The 23,339-nt window shown below is 36.5% G+C and overlaps 1 protein-coding gene across 1 annotated transcript in view; it reads left to right on the top strand.

The window, feature by feature from the left end:
• COL6A6 (collagen type VI alpha 6 chain) overlaps window positions 1–23,034 on the top strand; it is a 52,179-nt gene extending 29,145 nt beyond the window's left edge. Inside the window, exons 19-41 of the mRNA XM_035318618.1 lie at window positions 1,877–1,921; window positions 2,174–2,227; window positions 2,481–2,543; window positions 3,537–3,602; window positions 4,457–4,510; window positions 5,434–5,469; window positions 6,121–6,183; window positions 7,058–7,120; window positions 8,011–8,073; window positions 9,450–9,512; window positions 9,941–9,991; window positions 11,854–11,889; window positions 12,003–12,065; window positions 12,231–12,293; window positions 12,734–12,769; window positions 13,624–13,660; window positions 14,229–14,240; window positions 14,344–14,837; window positions 17,247–17,337; window positions 18,317–18,988; window positions 20,267–20,339; window positions 20,612–20,880; window positions 22,549–23,034. Of these exons, the coding sequence (XP_035174509.1) occupies window positions 1,877–1,921; window positions 2,174–2,227; window positions 2,481–2,543; window positions 3,537–3,602; window positions 4,457–4,510; window positions 5,434–5,469; window positions 6,121–6,183; window positions 7,058–7,120; window positions 8,011–8,073; window positions 9,450–9,512; window positions 9,941–9,991; window positions 11,854–11,889; window positions 12,003–12,065; window positions 12,231–12,293; window positions 12,734–12,769; window positions 13,624–13,660; window positions 14,229–14,240; window positions 14,344–14,837; window positions 17,247–17,337; window positions 18,317–18,988; window positions 20,267–20,339; window positions 20,612–20,880; window positions 22,549–22,721 (2,640 nt within the window). The 3' untranslated portion in view covers window positions 22,722–23,034. The remainder of the gene's footprint in view (window positions 1–1,876; window positions 1,922–2,173; window positions 2,228–2,480; window positions 2,544–3,536; window positions 3,603–4,456; window positions 4,511–5,433; window positions 5,470–6,120; window positions 6,184–7,057; window positions 7,121–8,010; window positions 8,074–9,449; window positions 9,513–9,940; window positions 9,992–11,853; window positions 11,890–12,002; window positions 12,066–12,230; window positions 12,294–12,733; window positions 12,770–13,623; window positions 13,661–14,228; window positions 14,241–14,343; window positions 14,838–17,246; window positions 17,338–18,316; window positions 18,989–20,266; window positions 20,340–20,611; window positions 20,881–22,548) is intronic.
• The last annotated feature ends 305 nt before the right edge of the window (window positions 23,035–23,339 follow it).

A 23,339-nucleotide genomic window follows, 5' to 3' on the forward strand; every position in this document is an offset into this window, starting at 1 on the left:
TTTTCTGCTCTGTTCCCTGAAATAATTTGTCCTCCTTTAAGTATCTGAAACATCTCATTATACAGAAGGGAGGGTACTTGCTGACAGTTTTGATTTGTTCATCTTGAATTGTACAGTGGGAATTGACTTACCAGGAGCAAAATCCCTACTGAAATCTAATGAAAATGTGAATATTTCACTGTGTTGTGTCATCAAATCCACTTTTTATTTCAACTAAAAATATTAAACTTTCAGCATATAAAAAAATAATCTAGTACTGTTAGGCTGAATACGTTTATTGAAGTCTGCAAGGAATTTTAGTACAACTATTTGGAAAAAAAGGCAATACAGAATATGTAATACAATTAAGTTTAGATCAGGCTGTCTGAGGTAGGAAATGAGTGAGGGAGAAAATAAGACTAGAGCAAGAGTCAGGATTGTTTACTTCTTGAATACTTAATTCAAGAAATTTTTGTTTATGATGTTAATTTTGTCAAAATGTACAGCCACCTGATTTTTCTTGTAGTACATTTAAAACTGTTAAAAATGAATAACACTTTTCCTCAGGAACTTTACCTTGGTGGTTCTGAAAAGTCAATTCAACTTCAAAACCTACAAAGCTATTGCATCTCTAGACTCTGTCATACTGAGACTCCAGTTGGTTTAACTGTCATTTAGAGCATGCTGTTGTGCCACATTCAGTGATTTGTTGAATGCTTTTTCAGTTCTCAGGTAGTAAAATGACTGTAGTCTCAGCAAATTTCATTTATTACTAAAAATAAGAACATCACAGTTAATTCTTTTCTTATATCCAGTAATTAAAGAGGGAAGTACTTCAAAATATCTTTAAAAATGAATATACTGCATGGCCAGATCTGAAACATTGTGGAGGATGCATAAATGAAGTGAGGTTCTGACAGCTATAACTCTATTCAGCAACTTCATTCTTTATTTCCGGAGCAAGTTAACATCACAAACTCCCTCAGGTTTGAATAGGTATTTTTATGAGAAAATGACTTCCATAAATGGTTGCAATGTGGTGATTGATTTCTGCAAAGGGAAGAGAAGAGCAGGGCTTGTTTGCATCGGAGTAGGGTTCCTCTTTATGTGGCACAAAAGGCAAGATAGGCTGACTTTTTCTTTAATCTCTTTTCTTAGATCAGTCAGAAGCAGCCCTCTTACTTGTATTTATAGTGTTGTCTTCTCAAGCTTGCTATGCAAGACTACAATTAGTCTTGTGCTAATTGTACAGTTGCTACATTGATTCCACGAATACCTTGGCAAATAGTGCCTTCAGTAGTTTTGGAGGTGTTGACCTTTTGAATAATACTATTTTATATCACAGTTGTCAGGATTGATCCTGATGGAATTAATCATTACATTGCCAAAACAATCTGTTGGTTTTTTTTTTGTTTGCTTGTTTGTTTTAACATGTCCAAAAGCCTATGATTAATTTTCTGTAATTATTCTTATCAAGGTTATTCTTTTTAGCTTTTCAATACACATTTGACAGTAATAAAATGAGTTGTAAAAACAAACAATTCAGACATATAAGGTAGTTGTATTTCAGAATATACCTCGTTTTTGAAGGTGCTGCAGTTGTGAAAAACTAGCATATAGCAAAGCACAATTTAAATCCTGGATAAGATCTGTAGTTTTAACAACAATTGTTCTTATTAACTGTTCTTAACTATGAACTCTTTTAGAAGTTAATAATTCTTTTTAAATTCTTGGTTATTAGTTCCTAGTTATTATTCTTAATTATTCCTGCTAGCCATTAAAAAAAAAAAACACTATTCTTTTTCAAGTATCCAAAAGCAGAGTCAACACCTCTTTCCTTGATCAAGGACACAAGTGGATTGATGCTAATATGATGGCTTTTTGCTTATTGCTATAGGGTGAACACGGCGACAGTGGACTTGACGGCATTGATGGAGAGCAGGTAAGCTATGCTTCAAACATGTAGTTCAATTAAAAACCTATTTAACCTATTCTGAACCTATTTCAAGGTTCAAAAGCACAGATTTCTGCCTCTTTGAATGGGCTTTAAACGTGAACAGAAGATCAGTTTAGTATTTGGAGTTGCATGTCTGATAGAAGTTGGATCCTGTCAGACAGAATTTGTGAACCACATTTATCAGAAAGAACATTCATTATTTTTTATAATTTCTTTCTTCCCTCTTTGTGAGTCTAGGGAGACAATGGACCTCCTGGGCTTTCCGGAGAGAAAGGCAGCCCTGGAAGACGGGTGAAGTATCATTTATAGTAACAAGATTTTACAAAAATGTCTTTCTGAAGTGTAATGCCTGTGACTTTTTCTCTAATATTTTGAATATCTAATATATATAGCTGCCTGTTCTCATATATGATGAGGTCTCTGCTACAAATCAGTCTAGCTCCACTGATTTAAACAGATCTGTTTTATCTTGTCTGGCCTCTCTCTACCACAGATACTGTCTCTACCCACACCAGAATTGTTTGTACTCTTTTTATAACTTTAGGGCAGAAAAGGTCCCAGAGGAGAACCAGGTGAACGAGGAGAACCTGGTCTAAGAGGGGATCATGTAAGTGTATTTCTTCATTTTTGTTAGGTTGCACTGATTTGGGCCTGTATTTCCTGAAAGAGCTGCCTAAGATATAAGTTATTTGAAGAGTTTTTCCATGATCCTAGATGGTGTTCTTTCCAAAGAGTATGGCATATTCCAGGAGTTCTGTGTTCTTCAGATGCAGATGGACTTTGATGCGTTCCTTGGAAGCAGATGTTTAAGCTTCAGGTCTCCAATTTGTTCCTTGCATTTTTGTTTTATTTATTTGTTTTTACCATGGACAAATAACTCCTTTTGGAGCTGTTTAGTCCTACCTTGTGGTTCTCACCTAATAGAGGGATTTCTCTATCACTTAAAACCCAAGTGAACTGACTCTTTGTTACAAATTTATAATGATGCAAAGGCAAGTTACTTCTTCATGCTGATATTTCTTCTATGCATGCTTTAGAGCTCCCTATATAAATGCAGACTCTGAGGGCTAAAATTTCAGTGGAGTTATTATCTTCTTGTATCACAACGTTGTCTTATACATATTTCAAAGATCTTTGTTCTAAAGAGTCAAGGATAATGTGATGACTCCTGTCTTCTAACGTTTATAAAATAAATCAGGTGCCATGGTAACTTGGCCTCTTTGAGGTAGCAGGATTTCATGTGTCTAGCATTAAGTGGCTAAATGAAACTCCATTCTAATATGACTCCATATGAGAATCCGTAACTAGGTGTGATCTTAATTCAGTTAACAATACCCTATCAACAGAACAGCTTCACATTTTCAAGGTTTGCTTTGTTGCCCACTGGAAATTTTTATTTTTACCTCTTTGCAGAAGTAACTGTAGACTTTGCAGAAGTGCTTCTATAGTGTTCTTGCAAGTGTGGTCATTCAAAATAACGTTTATATTCCTTTTTGGCTGCAATGATAAATGTCATTAATCTTATTTACATATCTTGTGTAGTTAAAGTAACAAAGGTATAGTCACTGAAAATGCTGAACTTTCTGCTTAACGTTTCCAGGGAGATCCTGGGATCAGCAATAATATTCCTGGTCCTAAGGGTGAAAAGGGAGACTCAGAATGGCAGGTAAGCAAGTAATTCTGTATTAAGAAGAGTAAGGGTTTGGATAATTGCCAAGTTGTATTGGTTGTCCATTGACAAACAGCTCTTTTCTTTCATTTTTCATTTTGCCTTTAGTGTGTATATGCAACACAGAAAACTTTAAAATGGGCATGATGTTGGGTTTTGTTTTGTTTTATTTTTTCATTAAAAAAAAATAAAAAACAGTTAATGAAGGCTATGGTAATATTCTCATGGAATACATCATCAAACTGGGCTTGAGCTAAGGGAAGATATGGATTCACTAGAAATATATCATTCTAGCTCGATTTTATATCACCAAATAGAGAGATTCCTAGTGATGGGTTGCAGGGATTTTTTTAAAAACCCTGCTGGGAAAAATGTGTTGGATATCACCATGCTGTACCCACTTTACAATGTAACTCTTATTTTCTCATGGTGATGGATAAAAACTCCATTTTGACCAGTAGAACATAAGAACTTGGTTACGTGCTGATAAAGTGATGTCTTAATTTTTACTAGGTTTTTGAGCCATACTGCAAGAAAGTAAATCTAACACAAGAGCACAGCCCATTGACTGTCACACTTAATTTAGAACAATAAGCAAAGATAAGTAGTAGGAAAGTATCTGTAATTGATGGTGGATAATGGTTTGAAATTCAAAACAAGCATAGTCTATCTCATTTATAATTGATGATCAGGAATTGTTTGCAGAAAACAAGTCAGCATTTAGCGTGATGCAACTGACTGAAGTGAAATTACTTAGGAGAAGAATAAAAGAAGGATCATAAAAAGAAAAATGTGTAATTACAAGAAAAAAGAAACTATTTAAAGTGCTTGTTCTTTACTTTGTTTAGCAGGGAGACCCAGGACCACATGGACTCCGAGGAGAGCAGGGTCATGATGGCCCTAATGTAAGAATAGTAATCAATACAGGTTGAAAATAACTGATCTAAGATGCAGTGGTGTTCCCATTGAGACAACCAATTTTTCACTTCTTCCTTTTATCCCACATATAAAACTCCTGCAATGAGAGGGAAAGTAAATCTACAATTTTCATAGTTCGATATACTTGGCTTCAAATTTACTAGCTTATATGTATTGCAGTGGTTTTTGCTGTTGTTTTGTTTGTTTCTGTTTTTTGTTTTTTTAATCAGGAATTTGCTATAAAATTAATTTCAGGTCTGATTCATCTGAAATTGCAAGCCTTAAATTCAGTGCAGCCTTTTCTGTGAGGCTTAATAGCCTGGTAATTTTGCCATATATATTTTTATCCCTCCGTTCTCCCTGTGACAGTAAGGTCCATGTGCCTGCTGCTCTTTTTCATCCACTGGGGACTGGAACCTATGAAATCACTGCTTCTAGTCTGTTAGAAAGGTTCCTAATGCTAATTTATAAGATCATGATCACTTCTCATCCAAGCTGCAGAAGCATCTTGAAGGTTGCTAGTGATGTTAAGTTTAACAATCATGTTCACTAGTGCTTCTGAACAGTGTGCAGAGGGAAGCAGTGCATACCTTTTGGCTCAAAGGTAGAGGAGATGACTCTTTTTATCTTAGCCAAGGAGCAGCTGACTGGGAATATGTTTTCCAGAATTCTGTTGAGATGTCTTCCCTCTTCACTCACTAAGGACCTTTTCTTTGGTGAGGGTAATACTTGTGTAAGGATTTCTGTCCCAAATCCATTTTTTTTTTCATTTTTACCTTAAACAAATGGGATTTTTCTTTCTTTGGAAATAGTCTCTGGTCTCCGTAAGTTGAATGTATTTACTTAATTAAAAGTTGTTGTTTCACATTGCTTGGTGTTCCGGGTGTAATCTCATGCCATTCCTTCCTAGGGAGCAGAAGGTCAAAGAGGCCCTCCAGGTGTAAAGGTGAGTGGCTAACACTGTTTCTGCCTATTTACATGCAGTTATATGTCCAGCCTGAGCATTTGTTCCTCTTTACAGGAGAAATTTGAATGTGATCCAAGATACAAGTATTCAGCAACAACAAGTGTATTTCAAGCCAAGACAGCCTCGGGTGAGGCACTCCTGGCTTGAAAGATTTAGAACTGGAAAGGTTTTGTTGAAAACAAAACTTTTGTTGAAATAAAAGGACAGTCTCATTTATTATTAAGGCAAATTTGGGAACACAAGTAGAAAAGAGACTGTTGCTAAAGATGAGGAATGGATGGAAAGGCTGCAGGAATGCAGGAATATTTCTGAGATTGTGGTGTAAAATGCGAAGCAAATGCAACTGACATTTTGCTCTGTACCTCAAGTGTTCATCACACACCATATACAAAAAAAAAAAAAAAAAAAAAAGAAGCTATTAAATTATTTTACTGTTCAATTGAGTTTTCTTAACTGGAAGTTGAAGCAGATTGAAAGCTGCTTAGAAACACTGGAAAACATTCTGTCAGCTAATACTCTGTGCAGACATGAAATGATTACCTGTTGATATGTATATGACAGGTGTTAATTTCTTTTCTTCCCTCATCCCCCCCCTCCTTTCTTTTTTTAACGTTTCCTTTTGTTCTGCAGGGTGGACAAGGAGATCTGGGGGAACCAGGTTACCCAGGAGATCCTGGTTTTAAAGGCCCACAGGTAGCTAAAAGAATTTTAGAAATGGTGTACATGTTAGCTGTGCAGAAAATGAGTTGTCACTCTTAATCTTTTGTTTTTCTTTTGGAATGCTTTGTTTTATTCAACTAATTAATATTATGAGGAAAAATCCTTGGCAGATCTCTGTGGCCCTGAGGAATTAAATGGGCCAAGTTTCTATTTTGTTTATGCAAATGCGGCTTCTAGTGAAATCAAGAGGAAAATGAGTAGCCAGAATAAATAATTTAGTCAAAATGTCTCTAGCTTCCTGGATAATGTCAAGCAGATCTTCAAAATGAACTCATTAGAAATTGCTAGTAATAAGTACATAATCTATTGCATTTTTGAATGTACTCTATTTCCAAAGTGTTTTTAAAATTATGAAAATCATATACTGACTGACAAAACCAATGAGAAAATCCTTTTTTAAAAAACAAAAACAAACAAACAAACAAACAAAAACTTCAGAGTTTTTTTTTTTTTTAAAAAAAAAAAAAACTTCAGAGTTTAAAAAAAAAAAAAGGTTTGTGGAATTATTTTAAAGAGAACCATAGTGGTAGAATGCTTATTGTAGATTCCAGTTTTAATATTCTCCATCCACTGACAATATCGACATCTGGAGAAAGCACACCTAGTAGTGTGTTACGTAACGTCTTCTTGGTATCATAGACACCATAGAGACTCTCTGAGTATAGCCCTCAGGCAGTGACCTTCTCAGCTGCTTCACCAGGTCTAATTCGTACAACAGACAGAAGTTTCAACTGTGCATTGAGGCTTGCAAACAGGCCCTTGAATTCTGGTCATTGCAGTAATCTAATCTTCGTTGAAAGGCTATGAGCACTGAACTGACTTTTCTTTCAATGTCTGTTTATGTCAGGGCCCAAGAGGACTGCAAGGGATCAAAGGACCTCCAGGACCACAGGGAATGCCAGGCCCTCAGGTTAGCCTTAAATAAATAATATATCCTTGCTGCACACCTTAGGGCTTTTCATTTTTCAGTGTTTGTGTTATTCTTCTAATGAGTTTTTAACAAATGTACAGAGCAAAGAAACTGAAGATTTTTCAGTATATTTCTTAAGCACACTGATGGTCTTATGAGGCTGCAAATCTTGTTAAATAAGTTTAGGTGGGTGAATAGGAAGAGAACTTCAGAGTTAGTTTTAGATTCCTTAGCTTTATATTCCTTTCTCAGTTCCATAGTATCAGGAGTAACACCATGGCTTGCAGCACCTACAGGTCCACTGGATGAGTTGAGGGCATAGTTAGATATTCAGCTTGTCAGTGGTTTCATTAAAATATGACGTGAGATTTAATGCTAAGGTATGATGAGGTTTTAACCATTGAGCACTGACTTCTGATCTTCCTTGCATTTATGTGATGCTGTTGATTTGGGGGGGTCTTATTCTGGAATTAAACCGGTATAACTCAGGATTAGAACATTTGACTATGTCAGATTTGGATATCTACTTTAGTCATGTTCAAGCTTACGTACCCATTTATATGTGTGCATATTTATATATATATATATTCATATTGCTTGTGCTTTCACTGTCATACTCGTAATAGCTATGTAGATAGAAAATAATATTTATATCATACTTAATAACATTTTGGAAGTTTTAGAGTAGTCACACAGAAACCAGGAAATAACTTGAATGATAGCTTGATCCATAACTTATTGTGGTCCTCAAAAGCTTTGGCAAATTCTGTTTATGTTCTAGTGTCTACATTGATTCTACAATAATTTAAAGTAGCAGTGAATGAACCTCGAGGGTAATGAAGCCTTGAATTCTTCATCCTATACCATTTTACTGATATTTCTGATTACAGGCTAGTCCGGGTCCCCCAGGTCTACCTGGCTCTGCTGGAAAGCTAGGTGCAACAGGAGCAAAGGTAAACGTTTTTTAAAACATATGATCGCAGCAATATGAGCGTGTCATTCTAGAATCTGACTGAAAAAGCATGAATTAACACTTGTGTTGTTGATGTGGAACATGTAAAAAATGTTAAGTTTTGTAAGAATTTTTAAACTGCATGGGAAGGCAAGAAATGTGTTCAAGGTCACTTACCAGTGTCAGAGCTATACTATGAAGCCATTACTCAGCATGACTGCTGTTCTAATTGCTTTTGTGGTCATGGTTCTTGATGGGACCTGGCTTCTCACAAACTGTAGTAGGGGTATGGCTGTGGTGACCCTTGAGCTTGTTTTAAGATTCTTAAACTCTGTAAATTTTTTGAAAATAAGTACCAGTTAACGAAGCATAACTGTTCATTTTAACCTTTTTGTTCCAAAGATTCCTAGCCAGTTCACAGACCCCTGACTGTTAGGATGGCTATTATAAAGGAATTAATATGTTGAGAAGAACTAAATAAGCATGAAGTTCAGCAGAAAGGCTTATCCTAATACATGGTCCACATTATGGCTCAGCTACTTGTAATAAATGTTATCCTTTACTTTCTTGTAATTAATGTGCATTGATACAGGAGACTATTAAATAAAAATACATGATTTTAGGTGTTGTTGTACTTCTGGATCTAGAAGGCATAGCGAATACCTTTTTAGTCTTTGAAGAGTTATTACATTCAGTACAGAGAGGTCTCAGAATGTCAGAGTACTGCTGTGAAAAGAGTCGCTGTGTGAAAACACAGTGACAAAGTTAGGAAGAAACATTGGATTTAATCACCCTGTCTTCTGCTGTAGCCACCATATTAACTGTTTTTCACTGGAATCACTCAGAATCAGAGTCTGGTTCTGTGTAGTTTATATTTGGGGTTCTTGTTAGAAGAAAGTTCAATAAGAAAGTGGAAACAAACAAACAAAAAAAAAAAAAAAAAAAGGAAAGAAAACTTGCAAGAGGACTGAAAAAAGAGGACTGAAAACACAGACCAAACAGCCTTCCTGAGAAATATCCTCTGCTACCAACAGATGCTTTCATGCTGGTAGAATTCCAAGATATGTTCCGCCTACTTTAATATAACTTTTCCTCTAAAACATTCTTGCCAATAGACAGGAAGTTCTGTGTAATGGGAGGTTTTTTTGAGGAAAGCCCATGAGGTTTTCCCATTGTCTTCTGATTTGTCCAGTGCTTTCCAGTTACATACCCAAGAAACCTTCTCTCAAATATCGCATGTAACAGAATGTTTTGATCTGCATCACGTAGCCTGTAAAAAGTATAAGCACATTTCAGTCTAGCAGACAAGTTTACATTTCAGAAACAAGTTCTCCTGAATGAGCCAAAATAATATTTGTTACATTTCAATTATGACAGGGTGAACCTGGTGATCCTGGAGAGAAAGGCCCTCTGGGACCAGCTGGACCGAGAGGTGTACAAGTGAGTCTTTCTGCCCTAGTCCTGGACCCCTGTTCTTTAACATTCTTTCAGCTGGATAAGTTCAGTTCATTCCCTTCTTCTATTTTCACTGTTTGACGCAATTAAAATGATTTCACATTTGATTCTCAATTTCCTTATGGAAACCAGATTCCTTGTTGTCTAGAGATAATATCTTTTCACTCAGGTTCTCTATATGTGCTAAAAAGAATATGCTAGAGGTAGGTCATACAGTGGAGAATGGCCTTAATCCCTTTTTTCTCTGTATGGATTTTGCCATCATTTGGACTTTGTCATAATAGCTTGTCCTACTTCGTCAGTATCAGCAGCCTGGACACAGCACTGAAATGGGAGGTCTCTTTTCCAAAATGGAACTGGATATAAATCCAATCCTTTATTAAAAGCTAACTGATTATATTAAACCTTTGCAGGGCATGGATGGCAGAAACGTGCGTGGTCCTGAAGGGAGCAAAGGAGCAAAGGTAAGTGTTGGGAGTCAGAGTGTCCCTGTCTCCATTGCACAAGGTCACTTTTAATAGGACCATCAAAGCTGATTCAAGAGGGATGTAAGATGTGGCCACAGTGTGCTCCTGAGGTTCAGGGAGAGGCTTAGCCTTCCCACATCCATCCTTGTGAGAAATTCTGAAAAGGGTTATCTTAAACTGAAACAAATGTGGCTGTGACCTCCGATTCTGTTACATGAGAGCTTAGGAATATGGTTTGATACAAACACAGATTGACTCACTCTGGTGATCACTGAAGACTGGAGTGAGAATTATGCTCCCATTCTGAACAAGTGGTGACTCATGATGATAACACATGAGAATGAATGGGAAGGAGCTGCTCTTTTGAGATCCACTCACCCTTTCCTCGGTGTGTATGAATATGGGGATGTAAGTTGAACTTTTTGGAGTACCCAGTGCTTTCTCCATGCTCCAGTCTGCTTGACTAGCCACTCTTGTTTTCAACTTTGTTTCCTCTTGTTTGGGAAACAGAAGCAATCCAGTGGATTCACTGGAGGCCCATCTGTTTCACTCTCTGATCTTTTTGTGGGAGAAGAATAATGCTGCAGAAGCTGCAAAAGAGGCTTTCCAGGAGTCTCTCCAACTGATGATCTCTTGTTTTTTCCTGTTTTTTTTTGTTTGTTTCTTTTGTTTTGTTTTGTTTTTCAAATGGCTTATTATAAAAATGACTCTTGACACTTCTTGTTAAAAAAAAAAAATAAAAAAAATCTGTTTTCTTGCCTTCTTAGCCCCAACAATTTCCTTTGATGAGAGATTTTCACAGGTTACACATCTGTTACATACAAGACTAGTTCTTTTAATCTCTTCAAATAAAATAAGTAGGAGCACTTGTTTATTTCAGGGAAGATCCTCCCTGACAAATGAAGAGAAAAGGTTTCTGCTAAATCTCCTTGTCATTATTCATTGTTTTAAAAGATTGACTTAAAGTCCTTCTTATACACTGATATATTTGCCCAAGGCTTGGCAGGGCTTAGATTAAAAATAAAATTAAAAATAATTCAACCCAGAATGATGATCCAGAAAGAACTGATTTTCCTCTAATAGCTAAGTGCATAGGCTTAAGGCTGCTATAAATCGCAGAGGTACACGAGTTAAATTACACTCTTATTTATAATGTGGGGTCTATATGCATGTAACTTTCTAGAAATAATAGGATAAAGTCATGTGATAAAAATCTGCTGGGCAAACCTTGATTGCTTTGTGATGTTTGACAACCATGTCTAGTTTCATAGAAAAGAACTCTTAAAACAAGGACACACATAAGTAGTGTGAATTCTGCTAGTTACTCTAATGTCAAGGAAAGATATGCTTTCATTCTGATCAATCTTCCTGAGAGTTCTCGTTTTTGATACACAGGCAGAGTATACCAAGAACTGAAGTATCCCAAAACAATTAATGAAGTGACTTCTGATATGCCAATAATATGTTATGGTATCACTGCTCAGTATGGAATGTACAGCATTCTGAAAGTGCTTTTAAACATTGCTTTGAATATTTTGTTTTACTCATGATCACTGAATAAGATTTCTGCTGTATTTTACTAGGATTCATAAATAATTTTTGTTAAAACATTATTTGAGAAATGGGATGCTGTTGAAAATTCAGAAACTGTTGGAATGATTTACAATGCTCTTGCTTTACATGAAAATTTGTTAATCTAAAATGGAGTCATTTGACACCAGAGGAGTAGCCAATGCTACTTGAATGGACTCAAACACCACGAATAATTTTGAAATAGTTTTTGGTTTAAAGAAATCAAATGCTAAGCATATCACAAAGTTCTAGATTCTTATGAAGTCTTATTTTCTTTCTTTTGGCAGGGAGAACCTGGATTCATAGGGTATCCTGGTCCAGAGGTATGATTAAATGGACATGCTTGCTCTCATTATTTCTTGTTTTACAGTGTTCTTGTTTGAAATCTGTCTGTTTTCTCCTTTCACATAAAGCTCTAGATTTCATTAATTTTCAGGGAGAAGATGGAGACCCAGGTATTCCAGGAGCTAAAGGACCCAAAGGAGTTAGGGGTAGAAGGGTAAGAATGATAAATCTGTTAATTCTTTGAAGAGTTCTGTAAGTAAAGCCCATATGCCCTGAGTGTTTCCAGCTCACAGTGTAGTTTTAGAGGATTTTCTGTGCTGAAATTCTGCACTTGTATGTGGAATTATAAAGAATAAAACTTTTGTTTTTCTATTTACAGGGTTATGCTGGCATACCAGGTTCTCTGGGAGATCCAGGGGACAAAGGGCCATCAGGACCTATGGTAATGTACCGTTTTTTTTTTTTTTAAAAAAAAAAAAAAAGCTCTTTTTTTTAAAAAAAGCTCTTAGATTGCTCTTAAACTTACTACTAGATTAATGGAATATTTGATAGTGTTTTTTATGATAAAAAATACTGAATCAGCCTGGTGGCACAAGAAAGGAGATCCAATCCTTATTGATACTAGTCCTCAAGAGCAACAGGTAGTGAATATTTAAAAGAACAGGAAGGAAAATGTGCTGAGAAATAGGTCCGACTAGTGGTTTGCAACTCTTTCAGGCCCTCGGAAATCTGTGCTGAGCAGTGTTGCCTCCTCATATTTCAAATCAGCAAATGATTACTGGGGAAACACAGTGTGTCTGCATTTTCTTTGGCCTACAGAGTCATAGATGGAAATATGTTATCAGAGTCTGATTTTCTGGATCTGTATTTAATTTATTTCAGGGTGCGAAGGGACCAAGAGGCACCATTTCAATGGAAGTAAGTAATTACCTCATAGCTAACTGCATTGTACGTGGAACTAAGTTTTAGTCATCATCTATTTGTATGCACTGAATGCAATGAGCACATTTAATTGTTATAAAACACTATCCTTTTCAAATACTTGTCAGAGTACAGTGGATCCTTATGTTAGGCAAATAAGGAAAAAAATATGCAGATGAATTTACACTATTTACAAACTTTAGGGCCATTAATATTCCTTTATCTGTTACCTTATTCACATCAGTTTAAACACCAACTCATGTTTAGGGTTATTTCTCACCCTGTTGTAAAGAAAGGCATTTCCTCAACAATAGCTATTTTCATTGGGAATAGCAGGGCAGGATTTCTTCAGAATCCTAACCCATATAGGATGAACATTCCTAAGTAAAGGCTTAATCTAACCCTTGTACAGACTAGTATCTGCAGGCAATACTGCTGCAGGTACATTCTGCCTTCCAAGGAGGGGAGGACAAGTCCATTCCTTCTTCACAGACCTCCCTCTTCCTCTGCAAGTTGCTACTCATTCTCCTTTGGAAGTGCCATTGCCCAGTGACCTCCTAGGTATGATTACTACACAAAATAAAAAATGGCTAAATAGTTGTTTCATACTCCAAATCATAGCTAAATGCCAACAGAGCATGTCTGAAAAAAAAACTTAATTTCTGCATCAGGCATCAGGGACAAAGCCCCTGTACAATTTGAAATAGAGAGGAACTGGAATGTATGAATCTGGACTCCAAGTGAGAGTTCAGCAGCTTAGATCGGACCTTCAACTCGTACCAGAAGTAAAATTCCCAGTCTGGAATAGTCTGGGATTTGCTGTTAATTGTTTTTTCTTTTTGCTCCTGCAGCCTTGTGAACTTGTGAATTTTACACGAAAAAACTGTCGTAAGTAGGGAGCATATTCTTTTACTCTGACTCCACCTAGTCACCATTAAAAGAAAAAGCCTCCACTGGAAGCCCTGTAGACTGTTAGTTTGTATGAGGGCTTGGGTTGATGTTGACTACTAGCTTTTAATTGTCAGATTTTTTCAGCAGGTATCTAAAGCAGATTTACACTTTCTGCTTGTTTTTCCTACCTTGTAATTACAAAAATTGTAACAAATCTCTCTTCTCTACATTTAAAATTAAATTATTTCTTTGGCATTGTGCCAATCACCCTTTGGTCACTTCTCAGAGACTAATGTGTTTGTATATCATCTGTCCTCCTGTTCAGAAGTATTCATTCCCTCTCACCCTTCTCTGCTTAGCAGAACCTAGAACAACATTTTTAAATCTAATCCAGTCAAATTGCACTGTTTTGAGTATTTGATTGTTGAAGAGAAGTGTTGTCCCTTGTAACAGTTTCTGATACTTGTCCCAGCTTTAGATCAGGCTCCTTAAAGAGTGAATATGTCTCTCTTTTCATGAATGTGATTCCAAAATAATTTATCTCCTCTCCATCTCTTCATTCCAGCTTGCTCATCAGGTAAGCCCATCAGCCCTCTGCATGCCCATTCTTCATAGAGTTGAAAAAAAAATAACAAATTTTGAGTTGTGGAAATACTTTGACACAAATGTTTTGTTTCAAGATACAGGCACCTGTCCACTTTATCCAACTGAGGTGGTGTTTGCCTTTGATATGTCTGAAGATGTTACTCCAGCTGCATTTGAAAGGATGAGAAACATTGTTATGTTATTGCTGAAGACCATTAAGATCAGCGAAAGCAATTGCCCAACAGGCGCTCGTGTCTCCATTGTTTCTTTCAATGTCAACACGCGTTATCTCATCCGCTTCTCAGAATTCAAAAAAAACAACTTGTTGCTCCAAGCAGTCCAGAGAATACCACTGGAGAGATCCACTGGCAAACGTAATATTGGGGCAGCCATGAGATTTGTTGCAAGAAATGTCTTCAAACGGGTTCGTCAGGGAATCCTCACAAGAAAAGTTGCCATATTTTTTGCCAACGGTCCGTCTCAGGATGATATGGCTATCAACACAGCTGTACTGGAGTTGAGTGCCTTGGATATCACTCCAGTGGTTATTGCCTTCACTGAAGTGCCAAATGTCAAACGTGCCTTTTCAGTAAGTAGATTGACTACAGAAAATTGGATCAGTTGTCCTTTTGCTTAGTAGCTACTAATATTTGAGTAAAGCATGCTCTCAAGCTAGTAAGTTGTATACTATTTTAACAAAGAAATACTGATTCACTTGACATAATGATCACCTTTTGACCTCTTTCTGCCTGTGAATTACTTATAACTCATTGTTTTGGGACAAATCATATGATTTCAATAACTTTTAAATTTCATTTAGTTACCCGTGTTGTTTCTCTTTTGAAATTGTGACATTTACTAACTAATCAAAAACAAAACAAACAGACAAAAAGAACAGCCGTGGCCCTTGTTTCTAGAAAGAGCAGTAGTAGAAGGCTTCCAGTATACTGATTTGTTTTCCAAAAGCAAAACCATTTTTGATAGCTGTATTTCCAGTAGTACAAGAGGAAGTAAAGCCTTTCCTTTCAAAATATGACTTTATATGAAAAGGTAGTAAACAGAAAATAAGCACTGCATTTTTCCAGGCACCAAAGGACAACAATTCTAGGTTTCTTTAAGGTTTGATAATATGAATTAAATATTTATCTCTCTTTTCAATTTCTTTTCGTACCATCTGTGTTCAGTTCTAACTTTTTCAAAAATAAATTCTTTCTAACTGCTGTTTCTTCACAGTCATCCCTACAGAAGGAAATTGAGTTACATGTAATGAAAAATGTAAGAGGTGGAGGCCAAATTGTGATTTAGTAGCATCTAAGTCAGTTCTTTAATATTTTGTATTGCAATTTTTCTCATGTAGCCTCTTATCTATTAGACAATTCACATATTTGTTTGGCTGAATGTTAATTAATCTGAATGAAAGAATTCTGTTGGCATATGAGAAGGAAGATTATTCCCTGGGCTGCTTCACTGGTTAAATAAGAGCAAGCATCATTATTTTGTTTTATTAGTATAAGCAGATTATGAATCTGAATGCATATAATGTGTTATTTACAAAGGTGCCAACTTTCTGTAAGTCAGTTTTAAGAGTAGAAAAGATTAGAAAAAGAACACCCACATTTTCCATTTAATCCATATTTCCCGTTGTCTGGAAGAACGGTTAGACTGGGCATTTTAAACTTCCCAAAGAAATAAATAGAAGGTTATACTGAGATGTGAACAATGCAGACTTCTAAATAGCACATGAAAATGTTAGAATACAGAGCAATCTTGAGTAACAGCAACCTAGCCAACTTCAAGGCAAAGCTATGAGTAGCTGCTTAGCAATGGGAAAAACAAAAGCAAACCTCACTGCCCAGCTCTCCTTTATGGTTACAGTGATGGAATGGTAACCAACCTCACCACCACCACCCAAAAAAAAATACAGACTCCCTTTTTCTTTGTTTATTTCAGGGAAGTAAAATGGTAAGAGGTTGGTGAAGCATCTTCATGATTCCTCAAGCCTTTGTGTGACCAACTTTTTCTGCTGGAGAATATGTATTTCTTCAGTTCATCACAGGCAAAATATTTGTTGTTCTAATGCTAGAAGTTTATCTCCCAAAAAAGCATTTTCACAAGGAGGATTTTTCTTTCTCTAAAAGAGCTGAGACATAAAATCATGCCCTTTTCTCTGTAGCACCCTCCTAAGAAAAGAATGAAAGTTGTGAGCCTTCACTGGCAAAAAGTGTTAGTATGTTTTACCTATGCTGAGATTTCCACTGACATCTATAAAGATGTCTCCCCTCCACATTTTTTTGAAAGACTGTGTTACTCAGGCCGGAATATATGCTCTTCATTGTCAAGGGAAGGCTATTGTGACCTGCACATAAAAGATTTGATGACAGGAATTGAAATTGTGAGATTTTTCTTTCATTCATTTTCTTTCATTTATTTCCAGTTGCAATCACACGATGTCTCATTTTTCCCCTCATTTGTAGTATAGTAGCACACAGCCACCCTAATCAAGATATGGGCCACCTTATGCATACAGAGAATAAAAGTTGAATCCCTACCTAATCTAGATTCTATGAAGAGTAGAAAGGCAAAGCATAAAATGAATGTGTACATAGGACTTAAGTACAACACCATTCAGAAATATTTGAGCTAGCTTTGAATGATCTATTATGACTGTCTTAAACTGGCTACTAAAAGTGTTAATACCAGTTAATTGTCATTAGGAGTTGCAAGGGTTTAGCAATCTCTGTATAGCATGGTGTTAAATCTTTAGGAACATGGAGATCTTGTAATGCTCCAGGGCAGATAGAATGCTCCAGGTGGCAACTGAAGTCTTCTGTCTGCCTGTTCAGTATTACAATAGCAGTGAAACCACCCAGTTAGGGACAAAATCTATTTCAGTAGAAAAGTAGTAATGATACTAAGAATTAAGAACAAAGAGAAAACGTGGTCTGTGTTTGGTGTATACACATTTTAACATTATTTTTATGTCTGCTTTAAAACCTAGAGTGATAATACTGGAAGATTTCAATTATTTGTTTGGAAAAGACAACAGGATGAGAGTTTGGACAGCATCATATATTGTACACTTTGCTTTGGTAAGACATTTTACATATTCCAGCTGTTGTATTGGGCTTTTTACACTTTCAATAGCAAATCCTATGTTTTTGAAAAAAATAATCACAGAATCACAGGATAGTCTAGGTTGGAAGAGACCTCCAAGATCACTGAGTCCAACCTCTGACCTAACGCTAACAAATCTTCCACTAAACCATAATCCTAAGCTCTACATCTAAACGTCTTTTAAAGACCTCCAGGGATGGTGACTCAACCACTTCCCTGGGCAGCCTATTCCAGTGACTAACAACCCCTTCAGTAAAGAAGTTCTTCGTAATATCCAACCTAAACCTCCCCCGGCACAACTTTAGCCCATTCCCCCTCGTCCTGTCACCAGGCATGTGGGAGAATAGACCAACCGCCACCTTGCTACAGCCTCCTTTCAGTTACCTGTAGAGTGCAATAATTCTTCTGAGCAATATGAATAGTAAGAATTAGAGTCTCAAAACCACAAAAGCTATTTAATTGCTATCCAATTACTATTTAATTATAACAGAAATCCACTTAAGATAATGTCATGTTTCTAGGAAAATATGTTTGTTTACTATAAATTCTGTATTTTGAGGTGGGGAGAAATTGCTAAATGATGATAATGTTTCAGCATGTTGAACAGTGGTCTGATGTAAAAAACAGAATTTGCTCCAGTGTCCTTTGCCATGTTTATTTTTTGATATAAAAATTCTCTGGGGAACTTTGATCTGTTTTTACCTTATGGACACTTTTTGATTTCATACTTGAGTAATTTCCCATGATATCTCGAAACCTTGTTTAACAAAATTCATCCATTGTTTCTAATAAGAACAACAACATTTCTGATTGCTAAATTCATTGTGTTTTTTTTTTTTTAAATAAAAAATTTAAGAAAAAGTAGGTAAATAGGACTCAAAAATGTATTTTTCTAAACTATTGTTTTTGCTATATTGCTAAATAGTTTGCTGCATATTGGCTCTTCTTCTCTAGATAAATGCAAGCCCAGTAAGCACTGTGAAGTGCCCGTTTCTCTACCTCTTCAGATGGATATGGATATTGCTTATATTGTGGACAGCTCTCACAGCATCACCAGTGAAGAGTTTCAGAGAGTCAAAGACTTTGTGAGCGACATGGTAGATCAGTTTGATATTGCCTCACAGCCAAGTGAATCACATGCAGGCATCAGAGTGGCATTGGTACAACAGGCTCGCAGGGGCTTCCTGCCTGACAGAAGCAAAACCCCTGTGGCCTTGGAATTTAATCTAGGAACATACATTAATAAAGATCTGATGAAGAACCATATCCAGGAGTCTGTTCGCCAACTGGAAGGGTCATCAGCCATTGCTTCTGCACTACAGTGGACAGTTGAAAACGTATTTTTTAAAGATCCCAGACAAAGAAAACACAGGGTTATATTTGTAATAACTGGAAGCAAAACAAGCACATGGGACAGACAGAAGCTGAAAGATATTTCACTTGGAGTCAAGTGCCAAGGATTTACTGTATTCACTCTTGCGCTTGGCAGTAATGTAAATGACAATGAGCTGATGGAATTGTCAAGCTCCCCCACAGATCAGCACTTACTGACATTGGGCAGGGTTTCAACATCTGAGATGGCATATGCGCAGAGGTTTAGCCGGGCATTTCTAAATCTGCTACAACGTAAGTAGTATGCAATGGTGTTTGCATAAATTACAGAAAGAATGATAAAATGCTGTGTAGAAAAAGGTAGTCAGTGTATGCACTATCATTCTTTCTAGTCATATCCTAACTAGTCTGTCTTTCATCTATAGTTTGCAGTGACAGTGACACCACCACCTCCCCAGGCAATCCATTCCAATGCCTGGCTGCTCTTTCTGAGAATAAATGTCTCCTGATTTCTAACCTGAACCTCCCCTGGTGTAACTTGAGGCCATTCCCTCTAGTCCTATCACTAGTCACCTGTGAGAAGAGGTCGACCCTCTGCTCCCCACACCTTCCTTTCAGGTAGTTGTAGAGAGCAATGAGGTCTCCCCTGAGCCTCCTTTTCTCCAGACTAAACAGCCCCAGTTCCCTCAGCCTCTCCTCACAGGACTTGTGTTCCAGGCTCTTCAACAGCTTCATAGCCCTTCTCTGAACATGCTCCACAGCCTTGGTGTCTTTCTTAGTGGAATGTCTTTCACTAGTCAGTGCTAGTGACTACAGAATAATATATTCAAAAACGGTGCTTTAGGCCAAAATCTTAACTAGTGTATTTTTGTTTGTTTGTTTTTTCTTAAGTTTTATGGCTATGTTGACTAAACTGTCACTAAAGAAAGACTATTCTTCAGCCAAGAAAGCACAGTTATTTTCCCGATTTAGGCCTCCATTTCTTCTCTGATCCTTGGCAGCTACGTTTCTCCTCAGACCCTTGGCAGATCCAGATTTACTGACCTGTTAATGCTTATTTAGGCTTTTGGACAGATAAAAGGTTAAACATCAGCAGTTCTAGCTTTAACCTCTCTTTACTGCAGTTATTCCTCCTCTGTAGAGCAGAGAAAGTACTTCTTAACTTTCTAAGACATATTCATGTAGATGAGCAGTTTTTAGGTGCTTTGAAATATATGCAAGAGAACATCAAGAAGGAAATTGTCACTGATTTAAAATCCCCATCATAACCATGTGCTTAGATATCAAAGTTTCTATAGAAGGATAAGTAGTGTATTACAGAGCATGATAAAAGAATAAACCATTGATGCAGGGTCACGCTCATCTAGCTGATCTCTAATATCATGTCTGTGTTCCTGGACATTGTGCCAGTCTTTGTCGATACGGTGTGTTCCTTATTGAAAGATACAATCTCCTGTTCACAAGAAATTTTTTTTTTGTTTCTTTGTTTGTTTTTGGCTTTTGCTTTCTATTAAACATACTGGGGTTTGGAGGAATTTAAAATTACCTGTGGCACATATGCTTTCCCCACAGAAAAAATTAACACTTATCCTCCTCCTGAACTTCAAGAAGAATGTGAAAACTTAGATCGAGGTGACAAACAAGAGTGAGTGTCTATCAATGAAAGGTTTGGAACTGCCTATTAAACTTGTTGTGTGGGTATGGGATAAAATTATATATTTACACTTATCTCCAGGCATAAGATATCTCCCTTTGGATTACTAGTTATATTCAAATCAGCTTTGACAGAAAAAAATCTTGCAATGTTCAGAAGGAATGAGACGTACTTTTAATAGCCGTACTGGTGCTTAAACACTGTTTTGATTTTTTATTTTTTTTCTTTTAATATTTTTTTATTTTTCCCTCCCTCCTTCACAGGATGCCCTTTTTCAAAATTGATGAAACAGGTTCAAGTGGCTATTTAAATGACATTGAAACAATGGAAAGTAGAGTCCTGGAAAAAGGTAGAGAAATTAGCACAGAACCTGTATACACGTTTCCAGAAACGGGATATGCTTCTGAGGAGAACGAGTATTTCACAGAGGAAGATGCTGAAGGAGAAAAGCCACAAGAGTATAGAGGAGCTCAGGAGAAAAAGGAAAACCTAAAGGCAACACTGGAAACTGGAGCTGACTATAGTGTTTATGGTATGATTTTAGAGTACAAAAATCTCTTTGAATTCTGTAGAAAGACTCTAAATTGTGAAGGACTTGGCTGAATATTTACTCAGTATGAAGCATTTCCATTAATTACATTTTTCAAATTTTTTTGTTGCCATGTCTGTATTTGGTCCAGATCTATACAGTAAGAGATTGTAATTAAAGACTGAACTGAAGGTGTCATTTAAATTTTAGCTTTGATTTATAAATTTTTATTGATAATAAAATATAAAGTTATAATCCAATTTACTAGAACAACTGTACACATTAAATCCCGAAGTTGCACTTTAATTATTGAATTACTTCATGCTGCTAACTTAGCTCAATGTGGAACAACTAATTACATGCCTCTGTTGCAATGTGTTCTTGTAGGAAGAACAGGATTCCTCACCAGAGGTATCCTGTCAAAATATATATATATATTTACTTTGCCTCCTATTTACACATATTTCTTTCCAGATTTGCCATTTGATTCAATAGGTATGTGAATCTGATTGTGAGATCAGTTTTCTTACCAACATCCTTTTAACACCATTAAGTGTTTGTATTGTGTAGACTATACTTGGAGATAATTTATTTGGAAAAATGCAATGGTGTCTGTATAACTTTGGGTGCTGTTGCTCATTGCTACAGTTCCCACCCCTCTGTTTTTCATCTTTCCGGTCAAAAAGGATTCTGCAGAATGTCTGGTAGTCCCATCCCGAATGAGATGGCTAGTGCTTTTGCAAAACTGTTTTAATGATGGATCTTTTAATTAAGAGCTAATATACCTCTGAAATCCCAGACATCCACAGTGCATGGCTGGCTTGCTCTGCACAGATAGAATTGATCCCATGGCCTAACTACATGTCTACATTCTTGGATCAGTGCTCTCCATTAACAGTGAAGATGTGTTACTGTTTTCACTTTGCAAATGAAGTGTTTCCCGTGAGGAAGTAGTCAGGCTCATTGCACTCACAGGGGTGGTGACATAAGGCACTTACAGGAGATATGTGGACTGCAGTTCTCAATCCTGATTTGTAATTAGTGACCCAACAATTTACTTCTAAAAATATATAGCACAGTGTGAGAATTTGCCTTTTGAGAAATGTGCTTTGTAGTGATCTGTAGTTACTTAATGCCAGATTGCTACAAAGTGTGCAACTTTCACCTACTTTTTGGCTCATTTATACAGTTTAACTCTATATTGCTCTGTGATTTGGCTAAGAGACTCTTACGGATAATTTAACCATCTGTGTATGTTCAACTGTGAAAATGTACTGAAGGATACTGGTGTAAAGCAGAGGGACATTCAGAAAAGTTTGAAGAGTAGTTTGTGCTAACTTTGCCTCTGCTTTATAGAAGAGGTATAATCATTTTACAATAATGTTGGTAAAATATCCATGTTAAAAGACTGAACACCTTCTAGCAGTTCTTCTGTTTATGCCTCTGAAAATCTAGTTTCAGACATTCCTTCTAATCAAATCAATCATAAGAGGGGACTCTGGCCTCACGGACATTGTAGGTTTGTGTGTAGATACTTAGCAACTCCTTTTAAGACTTTGAACACTGGCTACCTCTCTCAACTGCTAATTTGTGCTGAACGCTATTTTCCCTGAAATTCCAATGCCAGTGTGGAATCTTTCATTAAAACTCTCTCTTATTTCCTTTTTCCAGATGCATGCGACCTGGCTCGAGATAGTGGAGAATGTCAGAATTATGATCTGAAGTGGTACTACAACAAAGAGCAGAAAATGTGCAGTTGGTTCTGGTATGGGGGTTGTGGAGGCAACAAAAACAGATTTGAAACAAAAGAGGAATGTGAGTTCTCATGTATAAAGTCTTTTTAGTGCAGAGAAACTTAAATTACTTTATATCTTTGGTTACGCTATCAAGATGAAGAGCAAAAGAGATTGAAGGGAAAGGTTTACACAGCATCTCAGCTCCCAGATTTCAGCGGAATGAAATACTTGTTAGTGATGTTCTTATCTTGTGACTTAATAGTGAAAAGAAAATGAAAATTATTGCTCAGTTGATCTGAGATATTGAGAACTGAGACACTTCTGTTAGCCAACACCATATTGTTTAAAGTATTCCAACAACGTTCTTCTAAAACACCAACATGTGCACTTTTAAAATATAATGAATAAAATAAACTCTTCAGATATTTTGATGAAATGATGTCATATCTGAGACACTAATGTCAAAATGTTTTAGTTCATTGGTTTGTATTTGTCTTATGTATAGAAAAATACCAAAAAGCATTTAGCTTTCCAGGGTGTGCTGGGTCTGGCTGGGATGGTGTTAACTTTTCCTGCAGTCATTGAATTACTAGAACTTACTTCACTTTGATGTGGAGGATTTTCTAACATTGAATCATTTTCAGCTTTTTTTTTTTTTCTTTTTTTTTTCTGAATAATCCAATATATGAATAAAATCATTCTTTCTCAAATATTTCACTTCTGCCA

This window comes from Oxyura jamaicensis, chromosome 2 (assembly GCF_011077185.1).
Source record: "Oxyura jamaicensis isolate SHBP4307 breed ruddy duck chromosome 2, BPBGC_Ojam_1.0, whole genome shotgun sequence".
NCBI classification, from domain to species: Eukaryota; Metazoa; Chordata; class Aves; order Anseriformes; family Anatidae; genus Oxyura; species Oxyura jamaicensis.